This window comes from Mustela erminea, chromosome 8 (assembly GCF_009829155.1).
Source record: "Mustela erminea isolate mMusErm1 chromosome 8, mMusErm1.Pri, whole genome shotgun sequence".
Classification (NCBI taxonomy): Eukaryota; Metazoa; Chordata; class Mammalia; order Carnivora; family Mustelidae; genus Mustela; species Mustela erminea.
The window spans coordinates 14,203,163-14,219,473 of record NC_045621.1 but is presented as its reverse complement, the minus strand read 5'-3'; the positions used below and the strand labels follow the sequence as shown (position 1 = coordinate 14,219,473).

General features: G+C 35.7%; 1 protein-coding gene across 7 annotated transcripts in view; it reads left to right on the top strand.

The window, feature by feature from the left end:
* ICA1L (islet cell autoantigen 1 like) overlaps positions 1 to 16,311 on the top strand; it is an 83,952-nt gene that overhangs the window by 2,365 nt on the left and 65,276 nt on the right. For all 7 annotated transcript variants that reach the window (XR_004288468.1, XM_032354470.1, XM_032354466.1 and 4 more), the window contains exon 2: positions 7,219 to 7,369. Coding sequence is in view for 6 of the 7 variants with exons in the window: in XM_032354470.1 (XP_032210361.1) it covers positions 7,344 to 7,369 (26 nt within the window). In the remaining variant the exon portion in view is untranslated. The remainder of the gene's footprint in view (positions 1 to 7,218; positions 7,370 to 16,311) is intronic.

Sequence of the window (16,311 nt, the reverse complement as noted above, 5' to 3'; positions counted from 1 at the left end):
ATGTGTATTCTACTGGTGGTTGGTGGAGTGCCCTAAATGTCAGTTAGGCAAAGCTGGTTGAGAGTGTTGCTCAAACCTTGTATATTCACTTTTAATGTCTCCTTATTCTGTCAGTTACTCTGGGTGAAGTGTTAAGTCTCAAGTCTCTAATTATGATTATAGATTTATCTGTTTCTCTGTTCAGTTATGTCAGGCTTTACCATGGATTTGGTAGTGTTGTTAGTCACATACACTTTTAAGATAGCTGTGTCTTTTTGTCAAATTGACCCTTTTATCATTATGAAATGTCCATTTTTGTCCCTGAAAATACTTTTTACATGGATGCCTGTTCTGTCGGACATAAATATAAGCTTAATGTTTGCTTCTTGCCATCTTTTTCCTCTTAACTCGTCTGTGTGTTTATGCTTAAAGTGTGTTTTTTATAAACTACAGATTGTTGGGGTGTAGTTGTTTATTCAGTCTCATAACAGTCGTTGTGTTTTAATAGTGTTATACAGTCCACTTCTATTTTTCTAACTTTTTTCTGTGTTTGGATAAAGCATATTGGTCTTCTTTTTCCATTTTCTCATTTATTCTTTTGTTCTCTTCCCCGGCTGCCTTTTTGGGTGAACTGAGTTTTTAGAAGAATATTTCTTTTTCTGTCTTTTTAGTTTAGTCTCTTCATGTTATACTTTTATTGATGATCTTAGAGATTGATTACATATGTGTCTTGAATTTATCACCGCTGATTTTCAAACATTCTAGTCCTTCCTGAACAGTTTAGGAGTATCACCCTTCATACTTATAATTACCATCTTCTCACCTTTTGTGATTTTACCTTCTATATATTTTACTTCTACATGTGCTCTGTATTTTTATTTCTTTTAATTTAAAGAATCAGTAATCTTTTAGTGAAATTTAAAGATGCATGTGTATATGTAATGTTTAAAATGTTTATTCCTTTGTATTTATCAACATATTTATGCTTTTTGTGTTCTTTCAGGATTTTATTTAAATTCAAGTTAGTTCATATATAGTGCAGTATTAGTTTCAGAGGTAGAATTTAGTGATTCATCAGTTACATGTAACACCCAGTGCTCATGACATCACATGCCCTCCTTATGCTCATCACCCAAGTACCCCATCCCCCCACCCACCTCTCCTCCAGCAACCCTCAGTCTGTTCCCTGCATTTAAGTCTCTTAGAGTTTGCTCCTCTCTCTGTTTTTATCTTATTTTTCCTTCCCTTCCCCTATGCTCATCTGTTTTGTTTCTTAGATTCCTCATGGGAGTGAAATCATAAGGTATTTCTCTTTCTCTGACTAACTTCGTTTTAGCATAATATACTCTAGTTCTAGCCACATCATTGCAAATGGCAAGATTTCATTATTCTGTTGTGTGTATATAGAGCACATCTTTTCAACATGACCAAGAGGCATTTATTCCTGGGCTGCAGGAATATCCACAAATTTCGACATCCACAGAACATGTGATACACCACATTAATAATAAAAAAAAAAAGAATAAGAACCATATGATCCTCTCAATATATGAAGAAAAAGCATTCAGCAAAATATACCATCCTTTCTTGATAAAAATCCTTAAGAAAATGCTTCTCCCTCTCTTCCCCACTCTGCTCTCTCTTGAGAGCTCTCGCTCTTTCAAATAAAATCTTTTTAAAGTGGGGGAGAGGGTGGTGCCTGGGTGGCTCAGTTGGTTTAGTGTCTGCCTTGGGCTTAGGTCATGATCCCAGAGTCCTCTGAATTTTTTATGTGTTTGAAAATTGATGACTTGAAACCATTTACTTTGTAGCTCATTTTCTTCAATAGAGATATGTAAAATAATGGTGTACCTTTATGATGATGTCTTCAGTGGATGAATTATGTTAAGATAGGGTTGCCTGGGTGGCTCAGTCAGTTAAGTGTCTGTTTCTTGGTTTTGGTTCAGGTCATGACTTTGGGGTTGTGAGTTCTAGCCCCATGTCAGGCTTCACACTCACTGGGGAGTTGGCTTGAGGATTCTCTCTCTCTGGCCATTCATCCCTCCCACCCCCGGCTCATGTGCCCTCACTCTCTCTCCCTCTCTCTCTCTCGCAAATAAATAGATAAATCTTTTTAAAAATATGGTAAGATAATTCCAAATTATTAACAATAAAAATTATTATAAAAATAATTTTTATCTATAAGGTTGAGAAAAATTAGAAATTTAATAACAGTATGCTGAGTTGCAGTGAACAAGCACTTTCCTCCATTACTGGTGGGCATAAAAATCAGTACAATGTTTATGGAGGACAATTTAGGAAGATGACAAATTTTAAATGTATATACCCTTTGATTCAGCCAACATACTTCCAGGATTTTAACCTATAGATAAACTTGCATGTATCTTAAATAATACATATGCGTTTATTCTTATTTTTTATCCAGCATGATTTAATAATATTCCAGAAACAATCTTTAAATATCCATCAGTAGTGTACCATTTTAGTAAATTATAACACATCCATTAAATGGAATGTTAAATATCCATTAAAATTATATTCCCCTATGTAGAAAATTCCATGTCATATTCTTTTTCTTTTCCTTCCTTCCTTCCCTTTTTAAGATTTTAGGTATTAACAGAGCAAGAGCACAAGCAGGGGGAACAGCAGAGGGAGAAGGAGAAGCAGGCTCCCTGGGAGTCCTACTGGGAGCCCTAGTGGGAACTCGATCCCAGGACTCTGGGATCATGACCTGAGCCAAAGGCAGATGCTTAACTGATTTAGCCACCCAGGTGCCCCCAAGTTGTATTCTTTTTCACTCCACATTGTCCACAGTACTCACTTGTATCCATTGTCTAATGTTGCTGAGGAGATGAATGAGGCCAGCATAAATTATTTAATTTGTAGGTGACCCTGTTTCTTCTAGATCCTAAAAGCATCCTTTTTCCATCCTTAAAATTTGGCAACATTCCATAATATATCTTAAATCTTGATCATTTCTTGTTAATTTTTCCTGATACATAATAAGATCTTTCAGTTTTTCACTTCTATATCCTTGAATATTTTGGCTGTTTCATATTGTTTGTCTCCCTAAGAATATTACTTATGTTAGATTTCAATTGTTTATCTTACAAATCTATCATCTTTGTTCTGACTTCTTTGTTAGAGTCTAACCACCTTTATTTTGTCATATTCATTCTGAATGATTTTCCTTGGCTTGTCATCCTTATTATTAACTTGGCTTTCTGAAGTATCTTTTCTACTTGGAGTTGTTTCTAATATGACTTCAAGTACTGTGGCATTTTTTCTTTTTTTCTTTTCATCTTTTGTTTGTTTCAGCTCTTTTTAAAAATCTGTTTTATGGACTTATGTTCTATTTATTTGATACAAAGCAGTTCTTTAAAATTCTATTTTATGAAGCAGCTCTTCAAATGTATGGTTTTTTCCCCCTCTTTTCCACATTATGATCCCTTCTCCTCTTATGCAGTCTTACATTTTTATGTTATTTATTGTTGAAAAGTTCTGGCCTGCTCTTTGCCCAAAAATGGCATAAGTCATTGGAAATCTGCCTTAGAGGCTGAGACAGGAGACTGAACACATTGTCGTGATCTCTCTTCTTTAAACTGGCTGCTTGGTGACACAGTTGTCATATGCTTTCTGTAAGCAGGTTCCCATAACACATGTTAAACATTCACGCCAGACACAGAGCAATGCTGACATATCTCTGATTGATCTGCTTTACTCTGCTGTGCAGGTTGGCCACTAGCTTACTGTTTCTGTTTCTCTACAGCCATGCTTGGGCTCCTGATGAGGAAAATAAAAAATGTCATGGCAACTGTAAGTTTAGGGAGCCCAGTACATGACACTTCTTGGCTCTTTTGTTCCTTCCTCAGATTGGGACCAATTCAGATGTGGTCGAAAGAGCTTAGTTAGGCAGGTGGAGATAAAATACCAACTTCATTGTTGAGAGAGCTGTTGGAAGATATGTATGGTATAGGTGGTCTTCTCATATGTCTGTCCCCAGCCCAGACTTGGAGTAGCCCACCCAAGGGATACTTTGGATCTTTGTAATAGACATGTTTACCTAAGACTTTTGATAAATTAGCTCTCCCCACTCAAAAAATGCGGACGAATGGTGAACTCACCAGTCAGGTTTCTCACTTAAGGGGTAAAGGGGCAAGACACTAGGAAGATTTATGGAAAGTCTGTCCTCATGGAAACTAGAAGAAAAGAGACATCCCCACCTTAGACACCATGATCTCTTCTTTAGTAGTCTTCTCTGCCAGGCTGTGATAGGGAGATAGGTACCAGGTAGAATGCTGTCCGCTTTCTCCATAAGTCTGGCTGCTATGTCTTTAAGGACTCGTGTTTTCAAGTTAGTGATTGATTATGGGGAAGTGTTCTTCAGGACCCACTCAATCTGCCAAAACTGAATCTGTTTGAGATTAGAGGAGATGCATCGCAGATTTGGACATCCTCTTTAAATATGATGCAAAACCTGGTAGCTGAGATTTATTTGCTGGAATCAATACTGTTGAGATGTGGCTATTTTGCACAGGGGTTTCCTTCTCTAATTTTGGTGCTGTTTTGGTCAGCAAAAGGAATTATGCAAACATGCATGCATTTCCCCCTCTTTCCCAGAAGCTTTTAACCTTTTAAATCCTTGCTCATCTAACAGATGAACATACTTTTCTTACGTTTGTGCATCTTGAGTTACAAGAGATAACATTTTTGTGTATTCATTGCATCTTTGAAGTTCTTTTGTGAATTGCCTATTCTTGTTTTGTCCTTATCTTTCAAATGGTGTTTGTCTTTTCACTTACGAAAAGTGAGTTCTCTAATTTAAAAATAAAGGGGCTCCTGGGTGGCTCAGTTGGCTAAGCATTTGCTTTCCACTTGGGTCCTGGGATTGGGTCCTGCATTGGGCCCCCTGCTCAATGGGGGTTTACCTCCCCCTCTCCCTCTGTGCTCGCTCTCTCAAGTAAATAAATAAAATCTTAAAAAAAAAAGTTTTTTCTTATTTCTATCTTACCTTGCCTAGATATTTCTTTTTAAAATTTGCTTATGTTCCATTTATTATATTGGAGAGGGCACGGATTGCATGGAGCACTGGGTGTGGTGCAAAAACAATGAATACTGTTACGCTGAAAAAAAATTTTAAAAAAATCTATCTGGAAAGGAAAAAAAAGTTAAATTTTTAAATTATTTTTTAAATATTATTTTATTAAAGTTGTATATGACCCTTTAACAGTCAAATATTCAAGGATTATAATGCATAAAGGCAACCTTCCCATTCCTGGTCAAGTTTTGATCTCCATTGGCACCTACCTTCAACCTATTTCCGCTGGTATGCTCCCCCACCTCTAAATTCTGTTTATATGTAGATTTTTAAAATATTTTATTTTTAAGTAATCTCTACACGCAACATGAGGCTCAAACTTCGAGCCCTGAGATCAAGAGTCACACCCTCTACTGACTGTACCAGCAGATACCACTATATGCTGATATTTGATTTATTGATTTAAGGCATTATGTACCTTAAATGGCAGATCAGGAATTAGCTACACTTCACCACCGCTGTTACCACTTGTCCTTCCCCACTATAGATACAATACTGCTTTTGTTACATCCAATTAGTGTTTATGTCATTGTGAACAATCAATTTTTTTTTAAGATTTTGTTTATTCATTTGAGTGAAAGAGAGAGAGTACAGGCAGGGAAAGGGTCAGCGGGAGAAGCAGACTCCCCACTGAGCAAGGAGCCCCACATGGGGCTTGATCCCAGGACCTTGGAATCATGACCAAAGCAGAAGGCAGACACTTAACCAACTGAGCCCCACAAGGAGTCCACCTAGAGGTCTCTTTTCCAGAGTCTATCTTCCTGCTTAAATTTGAGCTGCTTGTTCCCCTTTTTTTTCCCCTAAGATTTTATTTTTAACTTATCTCTACACCCAGCATGGGGCTCAAATTCACAACCCCAAGATCAAGAGTTACATGTGCTACTGAGACAGACATGTGCCCCTGAGCTACTTTTCTATGCATCCTGAGCCTTTCCTTTGTTGCTCTTCCGGGTTGGATTTTGGTCTTCCATATTACATTCCTACTTTTGAAGAATCTATTTTTCTGACTCCCAATAATTTGTACATAATCTACTTTTTCTCTTAAAACTTCTAGGATCTTCTTACACCCGGTTTCCTGAAAGTTCACAATGATGCATTTTTGGAATAAATCTCTCTTTGGATGGAGATTTAGGTCCTTCAGTTATTTTTCAACCCTCTTATTAAGATTTTTAAAAAAGATTTTATTTATTTATTTGACAGAGACAGACCACGAGAGAGGGAACACGAGCAGTGGGGAGCTGGAGAAGGAGAAGCAGGCTTTCCCACTGAGCAGGGAGCCTGATGCGGGCTCCAATCCCAGGATGCTGGGATCATGACCTGAGCTGAAGGCAGATGTCCAGGGACTGAGCCACCAAGGCACCCCCTTTTTATTAAATTTTAAAAAAATTTTCAGCTATCCTATCTTTTTCACAAGGGTTCTTTCTTATTCTTTTTAAAAAAGATTTATTTATTTATTTGTTTGTTTGTTTGAGAGAGAGGGAAAGAGAGTGTGAGCAGGGAGAGGGACAGGAGAGGGAGAGAGAATCTCAAGCAGATTCCATGCTGAGCTCAGAGCTCCACATGGGGCTTAATCTCACAACCCTGAGATCATAACCTGAGCTGAAACCAAGAGTCCGAGACAACCAACTGTGCCACCCAGAGAACCCTTTCTTATTCTTTTATTATTCCTCTTCAAGAGTACTAGTTACTCTCAAAGTAACTAATTTGTGTTTTCTTCCTATATTTTCTTAATTACCCACAGCTTTTTTCTTTTTTCTATTTGTTGGTTTGGGTCAGAGGTCTTTCTTACTGAAGACTTCCTTCAGATATCTGTTGATCTTTGGGTTTTCATTTATATTTAAGAGGAAGACTAGTAAAACTAAGCAGAAGCTTCGTATTTATGACTGAGCTTGTTAGTGGCATATTTTGCTCTACAGTGAATAGGCAAAGATTCATCCTTTTATAATGTCCAAATGACATAATCCTTTACTCTGGAGCTTTTAATTCTTTCCAGAGAAAAGATGTTATAGTCTTTCCTAAGGAATGGAAAGGGTTGTGTGTGGGGTAGGGGATGCTTTGCTACTGGTGAGCAAAGAATGGAAAAATCACTTGACATTCAACAGTTCTGTATGTAGACTTTCACTTTATCATTTTGTTTTTAGGTTGAGTCTTCTGCTGTGTTGTCTTGCCCAAGTCCAGAACGTTCTTGGTTCAATTCTTCAACCCCCATTGACTGACACAGATTAGAAAGGGACCTCGGGGTCCAGCCAGCTATATACAGACTTCAATGAATCCTTCTTCCGCTTCCAAATGGTACGTCTTTCGATATTCTTAAGGTAATTAACTCATTGTTTATCAGCATTCCTCTGTTAAAGCTTAGGGGACAACTTCCTCTCCAAAATGTATTGAAGTCTCTCATCTGCTCTTGTCATTATACTGACTCTTTTTGTACTTATGAGTTAATGGCTTACATTTTTGTTTTATTCTTTTACTGTTATTTTAGTGGGTTAGGGAAGGAAAAGCAGTTAAGTGCATGGGGTCAATCTGCATTTTTAACAGGGTACCCTGTTTTTTAATACTCTGTTTTTAATAGCCTCTTCCAGGTTATTTCTTAACTTGAGCTTTAAAATTAAGTCAGTTAAATAAATTTCATGTTTCATGTTTTAAAAATTTACATCCAGGGCACTTGGGTGGCTCAGTCTGTTAAGCATCTGCCTTCGGCTCAGGTCATGATCCCAGGGTCCTGGAATGGAGCCCCACATCAGACTCCTGGCTCCATGGGGAGCCTGCTTCTCCCTTCCCCTCTGCCTGCTACTCTGCTTGCTTTTATTCTCTCTCTTTGTCAAATAAATAAATGAAATTTAAAAAAAAATTAAAAATTTATATCCTATGTATTTTTGTTTATTTAGAAGCTATATGTAATAACTTCTCAGCCTTTTGGCTAAGATCAAGTATATTTATAGGTTGTATGTAATAATTAAAAGAATGTCTTATACTTGCATTCAACTTTATTTATTTTTTTTAAGTAAAGTCTGTGCCTAATATGGGGCTTGAACTCACAACCCTGAGATCAAGAGTTGCATGTTCTACCAAATGAGCCAGCCAGGCACCCCACAACTTTGTATTTTTCAAAGCAATTTTGCATATGTTATCCCATTTGGTCCTCATGAGAGGCTCTGCACTTGGGAAGATTGGGTATATCAAAGGACTGGAAATATGCAGTGAAGTTGGAAATATTCTTAAATTTCATTGGAGATTAGCTCTAATATCTTTTTAACATAAAGATTTAATTTTTGATACTTTAAACTATTAAAAAGATTCTTTCAAAAATAAAACTTCTTCTGTAGTTTACTTCCTTTTCCTTAACTTATTAAGATTAAAAAAAACTTTTTTAAAGTAATTTCCACACCAAGTGTGGAGCTTGAACTCATAACTTTGAGATCAAGTCATATGCTTCCCTGATGGCCAGCGAGGTGCCCCTTTAGTTACTGTTGTTTCTTATTTTTTAATTAAAAATATTTATTTAAGTAATCTCTACACCCAGTATGGGTCTTGAACGCATGACCCTGAGATCAAGAGTCACACTCCCTACTGACTGAGCCAGCCAGAGCCCCTCTTAATATACTGTTTATGGTTTGAATGGTCTTACTGACTCCATTAATATTTTTCAAGTTTTGTTTTCCAATAATCTATTTTAAATGCTCTTTCTGTTCTTTATGAAATGATATGATTAAAATGATATAAGTAAATTATATTTCTATAGTAAATTCTTAAGCAGAAAGTCTGATAAGTAGATAATCTTGAAGCATCACTTTTGGAAAAAATGAGCTCTGATCTGTTTTGGTTTTTTTTAACTTCTTTACAGACTAAAATTACACTGACTACTGAAATTATAGACTATTTCTATAAAAATAAATTTTATGGTAACTAGAAATTCAAATGTAGTTTGCAATCAGAACTTGTTAATTTTGTTAATATCTCTCTCTCATCTTCATTCTTATAAGCAACACCAATTTTTATGTACCTAGCTAGTTCCTGAAAACCTCTAGGTTTTTCGAAGTGGGTTACCTGAAAATTAGGAACTAAATATTATATATTTCACTTAACTCACTATAAGGTAGGAGACATCTTGAATCACATTTTTCCCGCCTTCAAAATGGAAAAGAACAGTGCTTATGGAGTCAGAAGACCTGGATATGTGTTAAGTATCAAGATGTTCTTTTGAGAAATTTCGCCCAATTTCACAGAGCCTCAGTGATCTCTATAGAACTGGAATAATGAAATCTAACATTTGTAGCTTTTGGGGTTATTATAAGGATCAAAGGTGATGAAATGTGTGACAATTTAAAAAATTGTCAAGAGTTCTACAAATTACTAGTATGTAGTAATGCTAAGATTATCAGAAACATCTAGATATAGGTATCATAAGCCTCCCTTAAGACTTTACCTTCTGTATAATTTTGAATTCTTGTAGAAAAATGATTAAACTCAAATAAATATAATCTTTAAAAAAATCTAGATTAAAGGGGCACCTGGGTGACTCAAGTCAGTTGAGCATCTGCCTTCCGCTCAGCTCATGATCCCAGAGTCCTGAGACAAGTCCCATATTGGGCCCCCTGCTCAGAAAGGGTCTGCTTTTCCTCTCCCTCTGTGCTCTCCCTCTCTCTTTCTCTCAAGTAAATAAGTAAAAATCTTTTTAAAAATGATTAAACTCTAGTCATTTTATAAGACTGTTTGGTTACGGAGCACCTGAGTGGCTCAGTTGTTAAGTGTCTGCCTTCAGCTCAAGTTGTGTCGTGAACCCAGGGTCCTGGGATCAAGCCCTGCATTGGGCTCCCTGCTGGGTGGGAAGCGTGTTTCTCCCTCTCTCAATCCCCCTACTTGTGTTCCCTCTTTTGCTGTGTCTCTCTTGGTCAAATAAATAAATAAAATCTTAAAACAAAACAAAAATGTATTTAAATAAGAATATTTGGTCAAGATGGTAACCTCTCTGTGGGCAACCTACCTTCTTAGTACAGGATCTCTCTGTCTGTGATTGAATGGTAAATATTGTCTTCTATTTTAGATAAACACAGCTCTATATTTATTTTAACTGCTTTTCTCAGGTCATTGCCTTATTGATGTTATGATTGGAGTGCCAAGTTGTAGCCCCCAGAACAAAGCCAGCATTTAATGTACATTCGAAACTGACTTCCTTATTGAGACTACTTAGAAATTTCAGCTAATTTAGTTCTACACTAATTCTAGTGTCCATTGTATTTATTAATCTTATTTTTAAAAATATTTTATTTATTTGAGAAAGAGATCACATGTGGGGATTGAGGGAGAGCAGGAGGCAAGGGAGAAGCACACTCCCCGCTGAGCAGAGAGCCTGAAAGACCAAAGTAGGGCTCGAACCCAAGACCAGGAAATCATGACCTGAGCCAAAGGAAGACGCTTAACTGAATAAGCCACCCAGATGTCCCTTTTGTATTTATTAATTTCAATTACTCTAGTACTGTAATGCTTCTGGTATCTCAGTAACCAAACTATGTTTGGCTAAACAATAGTTAATTTATGTATTTGAAAAGATTCATGTTTATAACTTTTATGCAATTCTAGTCAAATACTGAAGCTGATGCTTTATATAGAATATATTATTTAGGGCAGTTTCAAGGCAGATTCTCAATCTGTGACTTGATTCTTTCATATCTGTAGTCCTTGTTAATCTTTTTCTTAAAGATTTTATTTATTTGAGAGAGGATGAGAAAGAGAGAGATCATGACGGCGGGGAGGATCAGAGGGAGAAGAAGATTCTCCACCAAGCACGGAGACTGATGCGGGACTTGATCCTGGGACTCCAGGATCATGACCTGATTCGAAGGCAGTTGCTTAACCAACTGAGCCACCCAAGGTCCCTGTAGTCCCTAATAATTTTAATGGGCTTCAGTTTATCTCCATCCAAGAAAGGGGGCAAATAAACTTAATCTACTCATTGGCCAAAACTAAAAACCATTCCCAAATTAATGGACAGTTGATGAAAGATTAGTCAGGTAGTATCTTTAAAAATTATATATTTTATATATATATAAAACATATATATAATGTATGTGTACATATATGTGTGTATACATATATATACATGCATATGAACAAAGATAGGCATTGTCTTATTACAAACAGTAAACCTTAAAGAGACTTATGATTCCTTATAATTTTGAGAATCATGGTCTAGGTCAGGGGTTTGTAAACTTTTTTTTTTTTTTTTTTTTTTTTGGTAAAAGGCCATATAGTCAGTAAGTACAGCTTTGTGGACCATGCAATCTGGTGGATCTACTTATGTCTGCTGTTGTAGAAAAAAAGCATCTCAGAACTAATTTTTTCTCTGCAGACCAGTTTTGCAGTCAGCCTAGATCCCTGACTTCAGTTGAGATGTGTTCTTGGTTAAGCAGATCATTTGTGCACAAACCACATTCTTTAGAGATGAGCTAGATTACATTGGTGAACTTGAGATCTTTTTATTAGGTTGAACCATCTGAAATTGCTCATTTTATAGGTCAAAAATGGTCTAATGTTACCAAGTTCATATTGATCAGTCACCTTATTAATGAAAATTTCAATAAGCACAGTGTATTGCTAATGTACTGGTGAATAATTTTGTAACAAATGAGTATAAAAAATACTCTAATCCCTTTACAGCACTGCTGAGAGAATTAATGTCAGCTTTTCACTCTACTCTGTATAGAATGTGTTTTCTTTATGTAATTGTTCTGTACTCTTAGTTGTGAAAAGGTTTTTATAAGCCTTCTATTATTCTCTCATTTTATAGACGTCTTCATCCCTTTTGAACCAAAATCGACAGCTAAACTAGATAACCTCTGAAGTTCAATTTCTTTTAGTTATGTGATTTAAATATCTATTATATAAAGAACACATTTCTCATTAACCTGTATCATTCATATCATAGTGAATCCATAGCACAATACCAAGAACCTGGTCTGAATTTGATTCACCTTCCTCGAACCCTCTCTAAATTTTACCACCTTTCTGCTTTCTTTTTTGAAGGTCTCATCAGTTCTTACTGTTTAACTGTCTTTTTTTAGCTAATTCCCAAGTCACCATTTTTTTTTTTTATGGGGAAGGGGCAGAGTGAGAGGGAGAGAGAGAAGCTTTTTAAAATTTATTAACATATAATGTACTATTTGTTTTGGGGGTACAGGTCTGTGAATCATCAGTCGTACACAGTTCACAGCACACACTCTCCCCGATGTCCATCACCAGCCACCCCATTCCACACATTCCCTCCCCTCCAGCAACCCTCAGTTTGTTTCCTGAGATTAAGAGTCTTGTGGTTTGTCTGAGAGGGAGAGAGAATCTTAAGCAGGCTCCAGGTCCAGTGCAGACTCCGCCATGGGGCTCAGTCAGATAACCCTGAGATCATGAGCTAAGCCGAAATTAAGAATCAGACACTTAACCGACTGAGCCACCCACATGTCCCCCAAATCACCATTTCTAATCTGAGCACCAATAAAATTTAAAATGAGAAAGTATAAAATAATGCTTCTTAAATATCAACAATATCTGTTCTAAGTACTTTACATGTATTTTCACATTTAATTCTTATACCAATCTATTTACTTCATTATTCCTGTTTTACTGATGAGAAAATAAAGGTCAGAGAGATTAATGTAACTCACACAAGTTCCCACAGCGAGACCTAGTAGAGTTACTAGGTTCAAACCTAGGCAGTCTGAATAGAGACCCAATCTTGAAATAATCTTTATCACTACAGTTGTAATTGCTTTTAGATATTTCTGTGAACTCAGATGCCACTTACCATTTCAAACTCAGAATTTCACACATCAGATGCATAATGTTCCCATTTCTTCTAAACCTCCTTATTTTTCAGGGGCAAAACTGTTAAGTCATTACTAACCAAATTCTGTAGATTCTTCCTTCACATCTGTTCTTATGGTAATATTCCTGGTCCTGATTCTTATTATGTCTGGAATGTGGAAAGATTGTTATGAACGATCTAACTTTCTGCTGCTCAAAAACATTTATCGGCCCACAATACCTATTAAATAAAATATAGAGACCTCTACAATATATCACCTACCTACATTTTCCTTCTTCAGCCTGTTTTTGAAATGACATTTTCTTGTCTCATGCTGTTAAGATCTCTGTGTTTCTTCAATATTTCACTTGTGGACCTAGAACACCTGAATTCTAATCTTCTTTCTATTATTAATAGGTGTGAGATTGTTGGCAGGAGAAGGGAATAGGAGTTTCCTTGTCAATAATTATATGTGATATTAATACACAGTCTTTGTAATAACTTTTACCTCCTCAGACTTATTTTTTTAAAGATTTTATTATCTATTTGACAGACAGAGATCACAAGTAGGCAGAGAGGCAGGCGGAGAGAGAGGAGGAAGCAGGCTCCCTGCTGAGCAGAGAGCCTGATGTGGGACTCGATCCCAGGACCCTGAGATCATGACCTGAGCAGAAGGCAGAGGCTTAACTCACTGAGCCACCCAGGCACCCTCAGACTTCTTTTATACACTTACTAATTCATAAATAAAATTGTATAAAAGTATAACTATTTAATGTGTCCTTTAACAATGAATGAATGGAATGACTCTCACTTTGGATAAGGGCTTGCTAGTACTACCTAATAATAATGATAAATAAAAGTGAAAAAGACAAAGCCAAAAAGATAGAAATGAGCTTGATAATCAAGTAAACATTTTTCAAAATAATAATAGTTACACAAAAGCTAGTTTTATATGTTAATTGTAGTAAATTTGGAAACTACAGAAAATTATCACTCTTTATCCCACTGTAGAGAAAAAATTAGTTGACATTTTGGACTGTTTCATATCATTAGTTGAAATCATTAACAAACTCTGATTCTTTGAGGAAATGCTGATTGTGTTTGTAATAAAAGTTATGGCTTGGGAGCCAGAGTAATCAGGAGTTTTCATTAATATTAAACAGCAAACTTGTCTAATGTATTTTCTTAATTGCATCAAGCAATTATGTTATATTTAGCCAAAAGTCTTTACAGATTATTTTTCTCAAGGGATTTTAGTACTTTCATCAGTCTGCATATTACCATCAGTCTGTTTTGCTTCCTTTATAGTGATGTCACAGTAATGAGATGTTAAAGTGAGTATAGAACTACCTCTAAAGAGAATATTGATTTGTTCTATTTTAAGATTTGTACTCCAAATCCAAGAAATAGCTAAAACATTTAAATATTATATGGTGCAAAAAGGAATAAAATGTTCTATATGGTGACTGTGTTCAAGTAAAAAAAAGAAATTGTACTCTTACTGGAAATAAAGTAGATTTCTAGTTAAGATGGCATAGTAACATTTGCTCTCAACTCATGGTAATTAGAAAAGAAATTTAGAAGCAAATCCAAAAAGATGTATCTTGCCTAGATAATAGGGTAAGCATAAACCAAAACAAAGTGGAAAAATAAAGAAGTAAATGGGGCTGAAACAGATGTGCTGAGCTCTCAATATAGAAATAGTCTCTGGTATCTAGGAGGTCAGTTTCTCCAGGTTGGTAGAAATTAAGTGTTTCCCATACACCTTTCTTTCAAACCTGATTAGATCAATGGTATTTCAGATATCACTACGACAGGTGCCCTAAAACAACAGTATAAGATTCTGTGGAAGTAGGAACCCTGAAGGTGAATGAAAAACAACTGTATAGCCACTAGTAAGGAGAAATAAAATAATTACAGAGGGAAGAAGGAAAAAATTAAAGATTCTGTACTCAAAATGAGCCTATAAAATTAAACAAAATCAACATTTGGAACATGAATTCATTCCAGGTAAAAATAATTTTGTAGAAGAGTCTTAGAATTCTATATATTTAGGGTGCCAAAGTGAAAAATTATAGGATGGTCACCGTTATAAAGGACAAGAAGAGGAATATGAGGAACCAATTAGAAATCTTGAAAATTACAGAAGAAAGAAATAGTCACTGGATATTAAAAAACAAATCTTAAAGGCTGGGATGAACTCTAGACAAAACTGAAGAGAGAATTCTTAAATTGAAAGATTGTACTGAGGAATTTACCCCCCCAAAAAAAACAGTACAGAAAAACAGACTTCTCATTGACTGCAATAGATGCGCTAAGACATGAGGATTCTATCCTCAAAGAATTAAACAATAAAGAATGTTGCATAATGGAAACAACAGAACAGATACATACATAGCAACATATGTAGAACCTAAAAACAAGGGCTGAGTGAAAAACACCCAAAAAGTCAGAAATAAAATCTGCAACACTGTATCATTTTTATATATTTAGAATGTGTACATAACTCATTTTACAAGACTACATTCAAATTAAAAAAAAGTACACATTCAAGCACATTAGAATGATTGTAAGGAGAGATGGAAATGAGGAAGAAGTTAAAGAATCAATACACAAGTAAATGAACAAACAAGAAAATGAGTCTTCCATGGGTCAATAATAGCTTTAAAAAAAAAAGAAAGAAAAATACAGGAAATTGTTCATCTAGATTTTTTTAAAAAGATTTTATTTATTTATTTGAAATAAAGATCACAAGTAGTTCATAGCAGCTTTACTTATAGTAGTAAAAAATGAAGACCTGTTGTTACATTCACACAATGGGTTACTATTCAGCAATTTAAAAAAAATGCCCTAACTAGAGAAGGAGAAACTGAGGTAAAAAAAATAAAAACTGTTATTATTTCTTATAGGCTAGGCATTGCCTGAAAAAGGATACAGGGGAATTTTCTGGGGCATTAGAAATATTCTATACCATAATATCCATTTGTCAAAAGTATACAGCCCCAAATTATACACATCAGTGTATGTAAATATTACCAAAAAGAGCCATGTATTAATGATGATGATGATAGAATGAGGTGGTAGGATTAGGTGAAAGTATGAATGATACAAATATGGCAGATTATTGGGGTACCTGGGAGGTGCAGTCAGTTAAGTGTCTGACTCTTGATCTCGGCTCAGGTCATAAATCTCGGGGTCCTGGGATTGAGATCCCCCCCCATTATGCACTCCGTATGGGATCTCTGCTTGGGATTCTCTCTCCTCCCTCAGCCCCTTTCGCTCTTGCTCTCTCTAAGATGAATAAATCCTTAAAGAAATTAAAAATCTACTTTTAAAATGGCAGAATGTTGATAATTGAGCTATTTTATTTTTGTCTGCATATGTTGAACTATGACTTTTAAAGAAGTTTAAAAAAAAGATTTTATTTATTTTGCAGAGA